Raw genomic sequence first — 16,463 nt, forward strand, 5'->3', positions numbered from 1 at the left:
GAGATTTTCAAGTACCTAAAGATAGATAATGTTTCCCAATATTTTTATAATTCTTATAGAAGTGTTTAAGAAAAACCCCAACAACAAAACACCCTCTTTCTTTTTTCAATTCAGAAAACAGTGTTTTTCTATGAAGAATTATATATTTTATTTATCATACTTACTGAGAACATTCTTCAAGCTGCCAACTGAATTTAAAAATAAACTAGGATGCCTTTCAAACAGCAGCTAAAGCAAATATTCATTCAAGAAATATGCAAATGACATCAGAAAAAGCCCAAAATCAATTAAAAAAAAAGCAATGCATACTACGATCCCTAATGTAGAAAATACCACAGAAGCCACTATCTCATGTGAGTAAATAAATCTACACAGGAAAAAACAGAAAAATTATAATTTTCTACAGATGTAAAAATTTCTTGGAACATTTCTACAAACCTCTGTGCCACTCAGCAAACTTTGAACAGGATGAAGTAGGGCATCTATCACTGCATCTGTATATAAACATTCAGCAACACATCCTGTTTGATCACAAAAAACTTGAAGAATCTCCATAACAAGACCTTCTGGAGAATAATTGTCTGGTAAACACAAGAAATATTTATTTATATTTTAACTTATACAAATAACTCTGTCTGGTTTATGTAGTTGCTTCTCAATTATAATTTTGTTAACATGGAGGAAGGAAGGGTAAGGGAGGAATGGAAGAGAAAAATCCATACAAATAACAGACACAAATTAAAAACTGCAAAATAAGTTATCACATGCCTCATTATAATTACACGATAGCAAATAATGAAAAAAAAAGCATTTACCTGTATGTGCCGTCAAAGCTGTCTTTGGGTAACTTGGAGAGTAATAAATAAGCTGAGTAAATAATACCAATATATCAGTTGTGGATACACTACCTGTTAAAAAAAAAACACAGGAAAATAATCTGCAAATTAAAGTGCAACTTGAGTTTCCCAAATAACATGGATTTTGTCAATAAATGTAAAGAATGCTTTGCTGTATTGAGGAAATCAACTGTGTACAAGCGATAAAGCCATAGGACTCCACTAAGGTCTTTCATGATCAACTTATAAGTCTTGATCTTTCTTGTTCTCAATTTAGGCCATTGAAATTTTACAATGTCTTTCATTGAAACAAATGGCAGCCAGCATTTGAGAATGTTTAATATAGATGACTGCAGAAAAGCAGCATTGCCTTACTTTTAGATTAAATTAAACAACTGTAAAAAAGGACAGGCTGTCAGAGAACTCTTCCTTAGGTCTGAAACACAACCAACACATGTAGGTAAACGCAAGATGAGAACAATAGTTCCAAGTTTAATGTAAGCATGCTAATACATCAGATTTGTGAGGAAAGAGCTGACATCTGTGGAGCTGAAAAGGACACTATTAAGCAGATGGCAAGACTGTTACATTTGTAGGGAGAGAAAAGAAGCAACCACCACCCATGGATCCCTGATTGAATGGTGTTACACAGATAATCCATAAATGACAAAAGCACTCTGTTAACAGATGTTTCTTACAACTGCTCTAAGCTGGATCTATCCTGATCCTCAAACCAGAGCGACAAAAGAAAAGTCTCAGAATTAGTATCCAGTAATGTTTTGAATTCTACACTGAAGGAATAGAGATACTAAAGTACTGGAATGCTACAACTGCCCTTGCATTTTCCAATCCTGCACAACATACGTAAACTTCTCTGGAGTCCAAGGGTTTTTTCATCTCGTATCTCCTATCCTTATAACACCTCTGTTCCACAGGTACCAATCTTTCTGCTATCATTATTTTATCTTAATTGATAGGTTAAACTCAGAGCACTTGTTTTCAATTTGCAATAGCTTGAAATACTGATTTTGTTTCACACCTGAAAAACAGTTTTGGTCCCTGGACATGTCAATTGGTTTGACAGAAATATTACTCACAACTAGAAGGACTGAATTACTTATATGCTGATCCTAATGCTCTTCAACATGAAATTAATATATAAGAAATAAATACATAAGCAATTTATTCAACCACATCTATCAAAGACAAAAAAAACCTTGTAGGTGCACAAAATTACCTATACCACTTTTATGAAAGTTTCCAGGCACAGAATCACTGAAGAGAATGTTGTTCTACAATGTCCACAAAATAGAAATGAAAACATATATCAAGTATGGATAAAGTGTTTCCCAACAAATTCCATTTTCTTCAACTCTCCCCTTACCTTTTTTATTTTTCAGCTGTACCGGAAAGAGATTCTGGCCTTGCTTATAGATCAACAATCTTCCTAAGAGGCACAGTGAATGAACAAAATAGATGTATTGCAATTCTGGTCCAGTGTAAGAAAAATTCTGCTCATCACCTTTAACAATGAAGCAAAAAATTAGAACTTTACTTTTTTAGTGTGCTTTACAGTGCCTACTACTATCTGGAACACAGGTGGATCATTTTGTGTGCAAGGACAGTTTAAGTAACTAACCACTGCTACTAGCGTTCTCTCCAAAGGTAGTTACACAACATTTGGGGAAGAAAAAGAACAGATAGAATCTCTTCCTCTTGAGATAGCACGCTAAAAGACCTAAAGAATGTGGGTGCATGTGCATATAGTGCAAGACATACAAAGATACTCACTACAGTGTTGCTGGGAGAAGCCACTGACTTTGGAACTTTTATTAATTGCTGCCTTGCAAAATTCAAAATAATCAAGACATTGCTGAACAGCTGCATTAATCTGTGGAAGAAAGCACAAAATAAGAAAATACCTGGTATTTTACAATAAACTCATTTTCTCTTTATGCAAGTACTGTCCTTTAACACAAAATCTTAAATACCTACTTCAATAACCTCATATTTCAGTGCTTTGAATGTATTAACTGACATGAGACAAAATTAAAATGCATTACGTTTTTTTCATTGTCATGTGACCAGCTCTATAACCATTAAGACAATCTATGAAAAAGAGTACAGAACCATGCAAATTTTTTGAGAAATGTTTTGAGAAGTCAACAGCAATCTGTGATTGCTATATTGTCATTACTATGGAATATTTTAATTTTCTGCATGAGAAAAACTTTATCTTGAATACACTTACTAAATTTCAAGTTTGGTTGTTGAGTGCTGGATGTATTACTGCTCTTTGCAGAAGTGGTGTATCATTATTACAACACTATGATCTGATCAAGGTATACAAAAATTCAAAAATTATAAGCATGGTCTTAGCAAGGAAACACAAAGCCTATTTTTCTGGTTTCAGTTGTGATAGAACTCATTCTGTTGTCCTATGACCTGAGGAAAATACTTAGATTTATTACAGTTTGGAGCTCCTAAGATTTATTCAAAAGTGTAAGTAAAATACACAGATATACAAAATAAGAAAAAAGCCCAAACTTAATCGGATGTTTCACCCTGCACTTCTCAATTAGATCAGACTACTATGCTCATGGACTTTCTGTTATAAACTCTTTGTTGAATGGAACATGCTTTATTTTATGCTCTGTTCTATGTATACATATAAACAAGATAAAGACCTTTTATAGTTGCCTGTATCCTTTTCTCCCATCTTAATGATTTATCAGTCCCATATATTTTATCTTACATTTCATTTGTATTACAAGACTTTACAAAATACAGATAAAATGCTGTCTATATGAATGGATCTCACATCTATATTTGTCTTATTGAAAACAAATGTTAGTTCCATCCCAGTGAAGAGATCTAACCCTACAAAATATTTGACTAGATTAACATCTATATTACAGAATATGTTTTCCCAGTCTGATTTATCTTGGTGACACTTTGAATCCTCAGTGCTTTATATCACAACTCAAAGAACACGGTTGTGGGTTTTCACCTCTTTCTGTCAAAAATCCAAATTGAGTATACAGTATTTATGATATTTTTTTCATGTACCATTTGCCATTTTTATGCATTTTTGGAAATAATACGAATTCAACATAACAAATTAATAAATAACAATCCTATTTAAACACCTACTATAAAACATCCAATTTGCCCCTTACTCAGGGCTGGTCACCTTCCCTTCCTTTGCATTTTCAATGATTCACTTAAGCAAAGAGAAATTTTTTAGAAAAAACTAAAATCCAAAAGGCTTTTCTAGCTGAACAACATGGCACAGCTCTGACAAGAAAAAAAGGAAAAATTTTGTTCAAACCACAATTTGTAGAAGAAGAATAAGTTGCAAGTAAATTTGTCTTGCTAAATCACAGAAATCACAGAATGGCTGGGCTCAAAGGGACCTTAAAGATCATCTAGCTTCAAACTGTGCCATGAGCAGGGACACCATTCACTAGATCAGGCTGTCCAATGCCCCATCCAACCTGGCCTTTAACACTGCCAAGGATAAGACATCCACAGCTTCTCTGAGCAATCTGTTCCAGCATCTCATCATCCTCACAACAATGAAACTTCTTCCTAATATCTAATTTAAATCTACCTTCTTTCAGTTCGAAGCTATTAACCATTTTTCTAAAAATAATTTTAATAAAATATATATATATATCAATAAAGTATATTAATAGAAGCGCTTACCAAGGATTTATATTTCTTTTCTAAAAGCCTAAGTACCACTCTTCTGCTGTAATATGCATGCTGAAATGACAAAGAAGATGTAATGTCAACTTCAAACATGTGTTTTGTTTCTTAACTAAAAAGCAGACATTTTTGTCTCTGATTCTTCTCTCTTAGGGAACCTGTGCACAGCACATATTCAATGTATTGAACTTCAGCTTGTGCAACCCAGGATTACACTCAACTGAGTCTTTTGTTTGAAGTATGTTTAAGATGAAAAAAAAATTACATCATTAGAAACAAGTGTAGTAGAACATTCAGTAAAACAGAAAACCAGTAACTATGCTCAAATGCCAAATTATATGTGCTTTGACATTGCCATGTAAGTCCTAAGTTCACACATGGTAGGCTGCAAAAAGCTCCAACATCCACTAGAAGTTAGCAAGTTGTGTGCAGTGTGTCATATATAATTGTATTTTCCTGCTCATCACTTCTTCCAGAAAACTACTTGCATCTTTTGATGGCTGTCAGTCAATGATACTAAAGGTACTGAAGGCACAGAAAATACTCAGAAATTCAGTGACAACTAGAAACTGCTGAACAGAAATTCAGAGACAAAGGAATTTTAAAAAGCAGAGAACAAAAATGTCTAAAAAAACCCAGCCTTCCTCAATTACAGTTCTCAGTATAGGCTGTTGTAGGACACAATAGGTCTGTGATGTCATAACTCCAACTTGCCAAAATACACGTTAGACATGAACAAGTTATGGGCTAATGGGCTGGGAATTTTCTGCTTACCGTCCACTTTTTAAACCATACTGCTTTGATATCTAGCAGAGCCAAGAAGTACACTGGACTCAAAAAATCTGGAGAGGCAGGATCATTAGGCTTGAGTTTCATCGACAAAAGTGAGAAGGTACTCTCCACTACTTCTTCCATGTACCTTATGACACAAATAGGAAAAAACGAACGGAAAACAAAAATTCAAGTATTTCCACCAGTAATATTCAGAAATTAATTTCCTGTAAAACCTTGTTCAGATGTATCATAAATATCAACAACATTAACTTTATCGTGTAGGGATATATTATTTTATTGTAGCACCATAAATACGAGCATGCATGTCTAATCACCTAAATTATTACATCTTTTGAGTTAAATATTACACTTGTTACTTTGTACAAAATTTTTTTTTCTCAAAAGCACTTAGAACACTTCAAAAGCTAAGTAAGCAGCTTAATATAACCACTCCTATGCAACTTCCCTATTTTTCCCGACCCTCTACTTTTATTTCCCCTGTTGTCACTGACTAGACATTGTGCATCCTGTAATCAACACTTGACTAAAATTGTGTGCATCTAATTATATGTCAAAAATTATTAAATTAAGAAACATTTACAACGTTTTGAAGATAACATACTTTTCTGGATGTCGAATCCAGGAAGATGGTGCTTCCTTTTGGTACTCATTTAAAAGGCGGACCTGAAAACATAATTATTAAAACTAAAAAATAAATAATGTGATAAGTTTCGATCATGATAAATAGGGTACAGAAAGTTCATTTATACCTTTTTAAGTAAATGATTTACATCTGTGTTAGATACATCTAGACCAGCTGAAATACGAAGCGAATGTTCTCCAGAAAGAAAGTGGAACTCCAAGTGTCTTGCTAAAAAAGGAAAAAAAAAAAACACAACGAGAAAAAACACTTCTCCATGAAAACAGTGACAAAGCAGACTGTATTATACAGCTTCTCAAGTGATTTTCAGGAAGCACATGATTCATGAAGTCTGAAACGTAATTAAATGCACATACCTAAACTTGTATAGACTTCCCTTGTCATATTAAACGGAGAAGAAGAAAAGGTTTTTGCATAGAACCTGAGAATTTTCTCCTAAGGGTGAAAAAGCAAGCAATATACTAATTAGTCATGTAAGTGTGTATTATAATTGCAAAATAATCAATATGCAGTGGCATTATTCTTAGTATTATATATGGCTCAGACACCCATACAAATGTTAAATATTTCTTATAAAAATATAGTTTGGGATCACAGAAATCACAGTTCAAAGGAAATTTTACTCAAATATTTTAACTGACAGCACCAATGCAAAGCCTCACTGAGATACAAAGAAGTAGCTCAAGAAACATTACTCCACTTTTCTATTATGAATCAGTGATTTATAATTAGCACTGTTTTAAAAGAAACTGTAGAACTAAGCTGAAAGAAATATATGACAGTAGCTGGGGCAACTTTCCTATTTATTGGGTAATCACTTTAAAATTGAAAGAAAAGAAAATAATTTTAACTGACATAATAAATAATCTAAAATCAGTTTATTATTTACCTCATCAGTGCCTGTGTAATATTACTACGTATCATTTTCTCATCACCATGGAGCATAAGCCTGACTTAAACTGAAAATATTAACACAAACTGTTTTACAGAAGAGTTTTGTCAATCTTTTACATGCCTTTTTGCTATAAGAAGATCAAACCTCTACTTTTGCATTAAAAGATATGGAAATGGATGTCTTAAGAATTCTACTGAAAACTTGTTATAATCCTTTAAACCAAGACCTACTGGAATCATGTAGTTCTTTCACTTTAAAAAGTAGTTTACATGGCCCATACACAAATAATAAAATGCCATGGGACCCTACTGGACTACTTGTTATACATATGTAGCTTCTTACACCTCTTCAGTACTCTTTACTATGGGTACACACCTAATAACTAGAGACAAAACATTTACTTACGCTGAATGTTGCATCAGGATCTGACAGAGAGATCGTCAGATGCTTACACAGATTTGGCCAACTCTCAGAGCTCAGTATAGCAGAGGGAGGGGCACAGCAGAGCATCTGCAATGCTTCTTGGCGAACCTGGAATGGTCAGGAGACAAACACCACAAATCCTTCACAGCAACCACTCAAATATATAATTTACCATATAATTTGGAGGAAGGAAGAGAACCTGGCTATAGAACAGATAAGGAATTCCCAAATATTAATCTTCTGCTATACTTTTCATGATAATTTAGACAAGGCACTACATTACTGAGGGGGGAAAAACCATGTATTTGAAGAAGCAACAAAACCATTTTAAATAAGTTTTCAATACTGGATGCAAGGTTTATGTTCTACTTTCTGCTTTCAATCAAATATTTTGTTATCAGGGAATGTAGCTCTCTAAAGCTGTCAGTTAAGGGAAGTGGGCACAGTTATTAGATATTATTTTATTGCTGCTGAATTGTCACCAGTATTGTGCTCTAAGTAATTTCAAGTAACTTTTTATTGTTCTATTCATAGACAAGTGTGATCTCTAGTAAATTTATTTCATCTTACTAAAAAAAATAACAATATTTCATAGCATCAGACTTTTTACCTGGTTTTCTAATAAAACTCAATCCCAGTGTTTATACCAGTTCCTGCCTCTGCCTTTTTCAACTGCCAGACGATCCCAAACAAACCATACTGAGACAGCATGCTCAAACTGGTATTTCTCCAAGCTTCAAAAATATCAGCAGCTGGTGCTGATTGCTGGTTAGAGAGATAAATTAGTACTGCCACTGACAGGAAAGCAAACCTAACTTGGACTTTATATATTCCATCTGGCAGTAAATTGTTGGCAAATCAGCAGGCATCTCCCTCTTGCGATAGGGGTAACTCAAAGGGCAACATTGCAGTTACCAAGAAGGGCAAGGGACATGTATACAGGACAAATAATCTTCAAAAACTATATTTCTCATAGAACAACATTTTTGAAACTAAAATGCCAATCTACAGCACATAAACTTCTAAAAAGAAATAGATATCTGCTGCAACATGAGCTTTTGAACCAGATGGGTACAATGAAACACTGCACTGCAGAACAGTTGCTGCACTGAAGCCAAGATATACGAACTAACAGTTTCCACTTATGTACATAGGAACTCTCATGTACATACAGTCTGTTCTCCAATATGCCATAAACATTCATTCGTATTAACATGTCATTTCTGCTTTTAAACGTACTTCCTTGGGCTGAACAGGGTCAAGCCTTTCTGCGAGCAGCTGCAATTGTTCTTGACTCATGAAGGCATAACTCTGCAATACACATTATAAAAGGATCATTAGTGTATTTTATTAACCTGAACAGCAGAAGATTAAAACCATCAGTCTTTCTGATATCTAATTTACTTTTAATAATTAGACTTCAACATTTATACTAATTTAACAATAAAGTCAACATTACAAATGTTTTCTGCTGTTTGCCCAAAGTTAAATTTACAGCAATGAAATTACCATTACATATTTCGCTTTGCTTTACTTCAAAGATTCCTGTATCTTCATAAAATTCCTTCTAATAATTTATTCAGTAAGCAATATAGCATAGTGCAGTTATCTGGAAATGAATTCCACATAATTTGGGTCTTAAAAGTAAAATTACAAAAAGTTAGATAACGCAATGCTTTTAACATTATTTTATCTTTTTCTATACAGTACTTGGATAGGTACTTAAGTGCATATGGGCATCATATTAATCTAATCTAGCAAATCCTGGGTAAAGGTTAGTTAGCTAAGAGAAGCTTGGTACTTTAAAGTGAAGGAAAGGTAAATAATTTGGTCTAGGATATATCCAAAATAAAAAGAAAAAATATTTTTATAGGGCTGTTCTCAAACTCCATTGAATTTTGCAGGGCCATGCTTATTTCCTAACATAGAGAGAAAGCACATTGTACTTGGTTGAACGAGGAGTCACTGTCAGAACAGTTGTCTGTAAAGTAGCCACTCTGACATTCTTTCTTCATTTTGCTATCCAGGTCCTTACTATGCATCCGATCTTCTTCAAACTTGTTAATCAAAGATTCCACCACAACCATCATGACATTCTTCAAGGTATGCATCATTTCTCCGTATCTTTAAAGCAAAGATGATTTTAATATTAAAGAACATAAAAATCATTATGTAAAAAAAATGCTAAATAACTGAATATTACATAATACTAACTGGACCTAAACTCATGGATTTTACAGAAATTAATGAATACCAAATGTAAATCCAAATGAGCAACAAAACATGCATGTACCTAAAATTTATCAGACAACTACATTTTAAAATAACTTTTTTTTATTTCCCCCTTCTAAAACCATTCAATGAAATACTACCTAGCATAACTATGTTCTGGGATGTTTTTAAGAAAGAACAATGTAAATGCATGAACAAGGAGGATCTGTCCTCGAGAAAACAGGCCAGTTCTCATCTTTGTTACTGTTTATGTTTCCTCTAGTTTCAACATCCAGTATTACTTCTGCTATAAACCCCAAGCACAACCAGTAGAAGAGAACACATCACCCTGACTCAAGATTCTTGGGTACAGGTCATGCACACAAAATAATTTTCTTTCAGTGAAACAAGGGTTTTTTCTAACTTACATGAATTGAATAATGATATCCACCGGGAAACAATACAAAATAAAAATGCTTCAGAAAAACATTCTATTGTAAAATGTCAGTATTTTATTTCAATTTTATTTTTATTTTAAGGCTCCTTTTACTTATTCCACAGATATCAAAGACATGAATTATCTTATTGTGCTTTAATATCCTCCTACCTGTCGAATTAAAAATATGAGATACAGACACATTTAGTTCACTGGAGTTTCTTCTACCAGTTTTAATGAGCACAAGAACCCTAGGGTCCTGATCCTTGAAACAAAATGATACAAAAAGCATAATTTGAAAAACAGTCATTCTGGAATCTATTTTCTGGGTGAATGCAAAAGCCTTGTCTTTTTGTTTTCTTCCGTAGCAACACATAAAAATGACCACTGATGCTAAAATCCTAAATACCTCCAAAACTTCAGAGATTTGCTACCACCTTTTTATGCAGTAGTTCATAACCTTAATTCCAGGGTGGGACGAAGTGTGACAAATTGCAATGTAAGGTGGAAATATCTCAATAGCTTAAGACTGATCTTTGCTACAGGTTCAGAATTATTATTGGCTCAGATTTTATTTTTTAAAAACAAGTTATGGAAAAGAGAAAGGATAACTAGGACCAAGAAGAGAGAGAAATGTGAATTATATGTAAATACTCACTCTTTTGATTCACGGGTCTTCTTAGTAAGATGTTGGACAAGTGTGTCATAGCCAGATATTTCACCCTGATTTTGAGCAGAAGTACATTCTTCTGTTTCTTTTTCAATCACAGGTCCCACAGTATTTTTAATATATTGTCTAAGGTATTTCACAAACTCATAGCTGCAAGAAATATACAAATGCAAAATTAAAATGTAACAGGTTTCCTTGTCTTTACTGAGAAACATTTTCAACACTCAATACACTTCAACAGTGTTAAAAAAAAACACATTAAAGTTTCCTTCAGTATGGTAATTATAAGCATATTGCATGAAGAAACAATACCAAATTGTAAAAGTCCACTTAGAAAAAAGATTAGGGTTTTGTAGACAAATATTATACATTATCAAGATATTCCAAATTTAAAATTCCAAAAGAAACATTATTTGGAGCATCCTGAACATAGTAATGTTTTACCATGTAACTATCCTGTTATTCTTATTTATGCATTATATACATAAGATTAGAAGAAACACAGAAAACAGAGTTTATAAAATCAGAGCATCTGAGCATATCTACAGCTTGTGAAATTCTGTGACAAGGCAATATGCAAAAGATCTCAAACTGACAAAATTGCCATCTGAAATTACACAAACATGTTAAATATAAGAAAATTAGCACTCTTATGATTACATACTCACAGAAACTTGCTAAAACAACAACTAATCAGAGAGGGATTTCAAACTAAAGACTATCCCTGGGTCCTTCAACTCTGTACTAGCCAAAGAAATTGCAACACTTTCAGTGTGTTTTTGCAGCAACTGCTTCACTCTGAAATTTACAGCAATCACATCCCTATTCATGCCACTGTTTATGTCTGATTGATTTCCTAGTCTTGATCATCCACCTTAAAAATATTTTGTAGCAATTAAGCCTTTCAGCAATGACAGAACTACTTCTTCACATGCACACTCAACTCAGACTGCTCTGGTGGAGCTTACAAAGGAAGCACGGTGAGGGGTGGTGTTAAAAATACCTTTAATATAACAGAAAATATGCTGCTTACATAGTTTAAAATCCTGATTTCTACTATGAATATAACTTTTGTACTCAATTTAATTTTCCTTTTTATTAGCTTTGGAAGGATCTTGCATTTCTGTGTTTTCTACATCAAAGTGAGAACAAAGGATAAAGTAAGGCTTCAAAATCTGGTAAAATTACTGAGTCACAATTAACATGAGGCAAGAAACAGTGCTGATCAAAATGCTGAGCTGAACTAAAATATTGGACAGACCAAAAGCACACACTGCTAACAGAGAATCTTGCAGATTTGGTGGATGGGTTAAGGATCAAGGAGAAAGTTGCTTAATGGCCTCAGTAAGAAAGTACCATATGACATCTCCGACCCCCCATGAAAACCAATCTGTACTGCCATGGGTCACAAAAAAGACAAAAATACCTCCAGAAATACTCCAGCACCAGGGAGTAAGGCTTGTGGTCTGCATTTAAAGCATCACTTGATTTTCCATTAAATCTAAGTTTAAACTGTTCTCATGAAAAGAAAGGATCTTTAGGACCACCAATTTTTGAACATTAAAGAGAGAGTAATGGATGTCAGTTGCACTGTTCCAAAGGGAAAAGCTGTGTAGACATTGTTTCAACCAGCTGTAGAATTTACTCTCTCATCCTAAGTATACTCCTATTAAGTACTCAGAAGAAATATTGACAGAAGTAATTGTTAGAGCTTTTTTATTTTATATATCTTCCTTTAAGTAAAAGTATTTTTCTTTCTAAATTACATGTAATTTTCAACTTTGATGTGTTTATAACCAGCTTCTTTTACTCTCATGCTTGTCACCCAGTAATCTGGTGCTCAAAATTTTCAAGAGTGCCAACAAAAGCATTATCTAAAACAATTTGTAATACAAATTAAAACTGAGCTAAAATACATTTTAAGAATCTTCAGACACACACAAGCTTCAAAGGTGTAAAACTATAGTGAAATTTTAGATAAACCCTGGCTCTATTTCATTTACTTTTACCTAACTTTTACTACTGACAAAGCAATGTTAATAGCTAGGAAAATTTAAGAGAATGCAGACAGTGCTAAATTTGAAAAAACGGGCAGGGAACCAGCTTTCTCAGAAGTCAGGTCACAGAGCTCGTGTCCTTATTAAAATGTCTTTAATGTCATTTCAGCCTGATATTCTCTTGGCTTGTCATAAAATGCACACTAGAAATCTCCCATATAGTAAAAAATAACCAAGTTAGGACATCACGGAAAGGAGCTCCAGAAATCTAGATCACATGTCAGTGAAGTCACACTGTCAAGTTTGATTTAACAGAAGTGTGATGGTGATGCATTTCTGCTTTATTTAAAACAGAAAGTAAAAGAACAACCTGATTAAGATAAACATGTTCAGTAATATAGGCCAAACAAAACAATCAAATATGGAAGCCAAATAGCCTTCTGAAAATTTACTTGATTTTAAAAAGTGAGAGTATATTGTCTAGCAGTTGACAAAACCACCAACAGCCTTCAGTAAGGTTTTCTTCTACCTCCTCTTAGCATGTGCATTTAGAACATTACAAGTGCAAATGCATCAGTGGACTGCTGGGCAGTTTTGTAAATTCCTCTCTCGCAAACAGTTCATAAATTGCTATTATAGTAAAAATATATTACCAAGAGTGGAGGAAAAAAGCAAACCAGAAAAATAGCAAAATTAATTTCATTCTCTAAATTAGCATAATCTAAGAGCTGATTAGTGACAGGAATATCTCTATTTGTAACATACACATTTGCAAAGCAATATAAAATGTAAATGTTTCCTGGGAATAATATACTTTTAACACATACCACCTTCTTCAAAAGACTAAAAATAGCAAAAATAATTTTACTTGTGAAAATTCTCATCCGTTTCCTCCAAATGCAAGAGAATCTCTTCTGCACATTCTACTGATGGGGCTCCAGTGATTTTTTCCTTTACACTCTGCAGCAACTGTCTAACCATAGACTGCAATAGAGCTTCATCTTCGCTTGTAAAGTGAGACATCTGTAAAAACAAACAGAACAACCAGTTGTCATGGTTTAGGGTTTTTTCCTCCCCCCAAGATGCTAAGAAAAGCACAAATTCCATAAATTGTCTATTTTTTCGTGTTATCAACAACATGAGATTTTCTATCAAGAGACATGATCACAGAGAGGAAATATTTGATAGAGCTTATCTTCTGACAAACTGAAAACAAAACAATCAACTCAGTTTCAATAAAACTCCTGAAATTGTATCACAATATTCTTACAGGAGATACAACATTAAGAAAAGTCTGAATATTCCAATTTGTAGTTGCTTGAGGACTTGCCCATCTAATAGGCACAAGGCACACTGTAGGTTAAAAAAAATAAAAGGAGGGAGGGTTTTACAGATGTAATAACTGTGTCTTGGTAAGAAAACTCTCTCTCAGCTGCTTCTCATGCACTATTACTACCCAGTTCTGATTTTTGGATCCCTCTACTGAGAGCTGTTGCTGCACCCATGACTGAAAGTGCAGTCAGCTTTTGCAAGGGCAGGTGGAATTATCAGAACTGTTTAACCTCTCTGTGATAAACAGCAGTGACCTGACAGAGTCCTGTCAAATTAAACTTCATCTACTGAGAAAAACTGGGAGTAGCAGAAGCATCTGAAAACATCTGTCAAGTCCAGAAGGCAGACTGTTAAATTATCAAGGGTTGCAAAAAACAGTCAAGAGCTCAATTTTAATCTTAACTAATAAATTAACCAAAATTAATGGCTTAAACCTCTTTACATGCCAAGGAATACTTGCAACCCCCAGCAGCAGTTCTACCTTATATATTTCTAGTCTATTCATGGAAAAATGATGAAGAGACTTTTGACTTTTTTTTAATTAAAATATCAAAGGCTTTCTAAGCACCTGTGACAATATAGTTAATCACTGCTTCAGACTTAAACAGTATTAACTAACAGGAAAAAACCAACCTGCTGTATAGCACCAGCTGGAGGAGTTACCTCTTATGAAAGGTAGTAGTTCACCAAGTTAGTACTCCTCTATAAGACGTAGTGCAGTTACTGGGCATTTTATGTTGATCAAACATAATTCAATATTAACTCAATCATCTTATCAGAAATAGCATTAAACAAAACTCAGAACAAACAATACATTGCAATTCCCTTGTAATATACTAACCCTTGTTTTGTCATCCTGTTTATAAATTAGAATCTCAATATGCTTAATTAAAGTCAATGCATTTTTCGGTCTATATAAACTTTAACACTAGATAATATCCTAAACGCCTGGAAAAAAAATAAAAAAATCACTTAGTATTCTTGTATAAATAGGCATTTCTAAAAGTGCAAATTATCCAGATACTGGCTAGAAGTCAGTGCAAAGCCCCACTCAAACTATTCATAAATACAAACCATGAGAATACTTGCTTTGAAAAGCCTTACTTGACTTACGTAATCAACTAACAGAGTTATTTATATTTAATTTATAAAGATTGTTTATTGCATTTGGGTTTTTTGGTGTTTGTTAATTTCGTGGATGTTTCTTCCCAGCAGGCATATCCCCCATTCAGTTTCCTGGCAACATTTAAATTATGGTTTTCTCCCTGAAAAGAAAACCTTACCCAAAGCCCAGTTTAGCCAGTCTTTTCAAGGTCAAACTAATTTTTCCGGCACTGTCCCACACTTGCAAATCCTGCCCCCCAAAACACGGGACGATCCAGGAGCGGCCTGTTATACGCAGCATTCATCCCTACACAAGCCTTTGCTTGAGCAGGGCTTCGAACAACGCAAACAAGAAGTGGCAATTTTAGCCACAATCCAAGGACAACATTTCACAGAATACGAACAATGCCAGAATCCCTACCCCGCCTCCACCTTTACCGCCAGTCATTCAACTGCGCACCAGTTTGGGGCAGCAACCAGCATTCTTGGCGCAACCCACCGACGGGAGCGCAGCTGGTCTCTTTCAAAGCGTCGGAAGAAGCTACACCTGAGCTGGCGCTGCTGTCGCGGACAGCACGGGCAGGTCCTACCGGAGCAGCTGGGCTGCGCGCGCCCCACGCCCCTGCTCCGCTCCGCTCCCAGTTCCGCCCAGCCCCAGGCTCCGGGTGTCGCCGTGCGCGGCCCTGCCCGGCTGCCGTCCCGGCTTCGCCCCCGTCCCGGCTCCCGGCGAGAATCCCCTCGCAGCAGCGGCCCGTGGCAACGGCGGCGCCCGCGGCCCGACTCTCGCAGCGCCCTTGGTAACATCGCGAGAGGCCGCGGCCCGCCCGCCCCCCGCGCCCGGCGCTGCCCAGACCCGCCGGGAGCGTCCCGGGAAAGCGCCGGCGAGGGAAACTGGGACGTGGTTATCCATAGGGCCCCCCCCCAGCAGAACTCACTGAACGCTCAGCTGCGGATAACGTGGCTTTCCTTGTCTTCAGGCTGGGGTGTCAGGGCTCCTCTCTGCCCAGCTTGTAGTGACCCGCAGGTTTTCCACGGAACTCATAGAATTATAGAATCATAGAATCGAGTGGGTTGGAAAAGACCTCCGAGATCATCAAGTCCAACCCTTGGTCCACTCCAGTCCGTTTACTAGATCATGGCACTCAGTGCCACGTCCAATCTCATTTTAAAAACCTCCAGGGATGGTGAATCCATCGCCTCTCTGAACAGGCCATTCCAATGCCTGATTACTGTCTCTGTAAAGAAATATTTTCCATACTTGAAGGAATACAGGCATGCCAGTATTCCCAATTTCTATCAGCAAGGGAGCAGATTGTGTCAATAAATAGTCAATGGTGAGGTATTTTTCAGTGCTCTTTAAATCACCAGCCTCTCCTGTGATGAAGGACATATTAAAAAAAAGAGCAAATAGTA

The 16,463-nt window shown here is 35.4% G+C and overlaps 1 protein-coding gene across 8 annotated transcripts in view; it reads right to left on the bottom strand.

The window, feature by feature from the left end:
- The window catches only part of TBC1D32 (TBC1 domain family member 32), a 78,587-nt gene extending 62,784 nt beyond the window's left edge, over positions 1–15,803 (bottom strand). For 2 of the 8 annotated variants that reach the window (XM_071548980.1, XM_071548979.1), the window contains exons 1-15: positions 15,472–15,803; positions 13,483–13,637; positions 10,606–10,767; positions 9,247–9,424; positions 8,540–8,611; positions 7,283–7,408; positions 6,339–6,417; positions 6,092–6,192; positions 5,944–6,005; positions 5,322–5,466; positions 4,545–4,604; positions 2,628–2,727; positions 2,221–2,358; positions 816–908; positions 439–581 (exon numbers count right to left, since the gene is read on the bottom strand). In XM_071548980.1, coding sequence (XP_071405081.1) covers positions 439–581; positions 816–908; positions 2,221–2,358; positions 2,628–2,727; positions 4,545–4,604; positions 5,322–5,466; positions 5,944–6,005; positions 6,092–6,192; positions 6,339–6,417; positions 7,283–7,408; positions 8,540–8,611; positions 9,247–9,424; positions 10,606–10,767; positions 13,483–13,637; positions 15,472–15,498 — 1,641 coding nt within the window. In that variant the 5' untranslated portion in view covers positions 15,499–15,803. Of the gene's footprint in view, positions 1–438; positions 582–815; positions 909–2,220; positions 2,359–2,627; positions 2,728–4,544; positions 4,605–5,321; positions 5,467–5,943; positions 6,006–6,091; positions 6,193–6,338; positions 6,418–7,282; positions 7,409–8,539; positions 8,612–9,246; positions 9,425–10,605; positions 10,768–13,482; positions 13,638–14,787; positions 14,861–15,471 lie in introns of those variants that run through there. The other 6 variants (XM_071548984.1, XM_071548983.1, XM_071548981.1 and 3 more) reach the window with 6 other exon arrangements.
- Between the last annotated feature and the right edge of the window lie 660 nt (positions 15,804–16,463).

The sequence above is a fragment of the Pithys albifrons genome, chromosome 2 (genome assembly GCF_047495875.1).
Source record: "Pithys albifrons albifrons isolate INPA30051 chromosome 2, PitAlb_v1, whole genome shotgun sequence".
Lineage (NCBI taxonomy): Eukaryota > Metazoa > Chordata > Aves > Passeriformes > Thamnophilidae > Pithys > Pithys albifrons.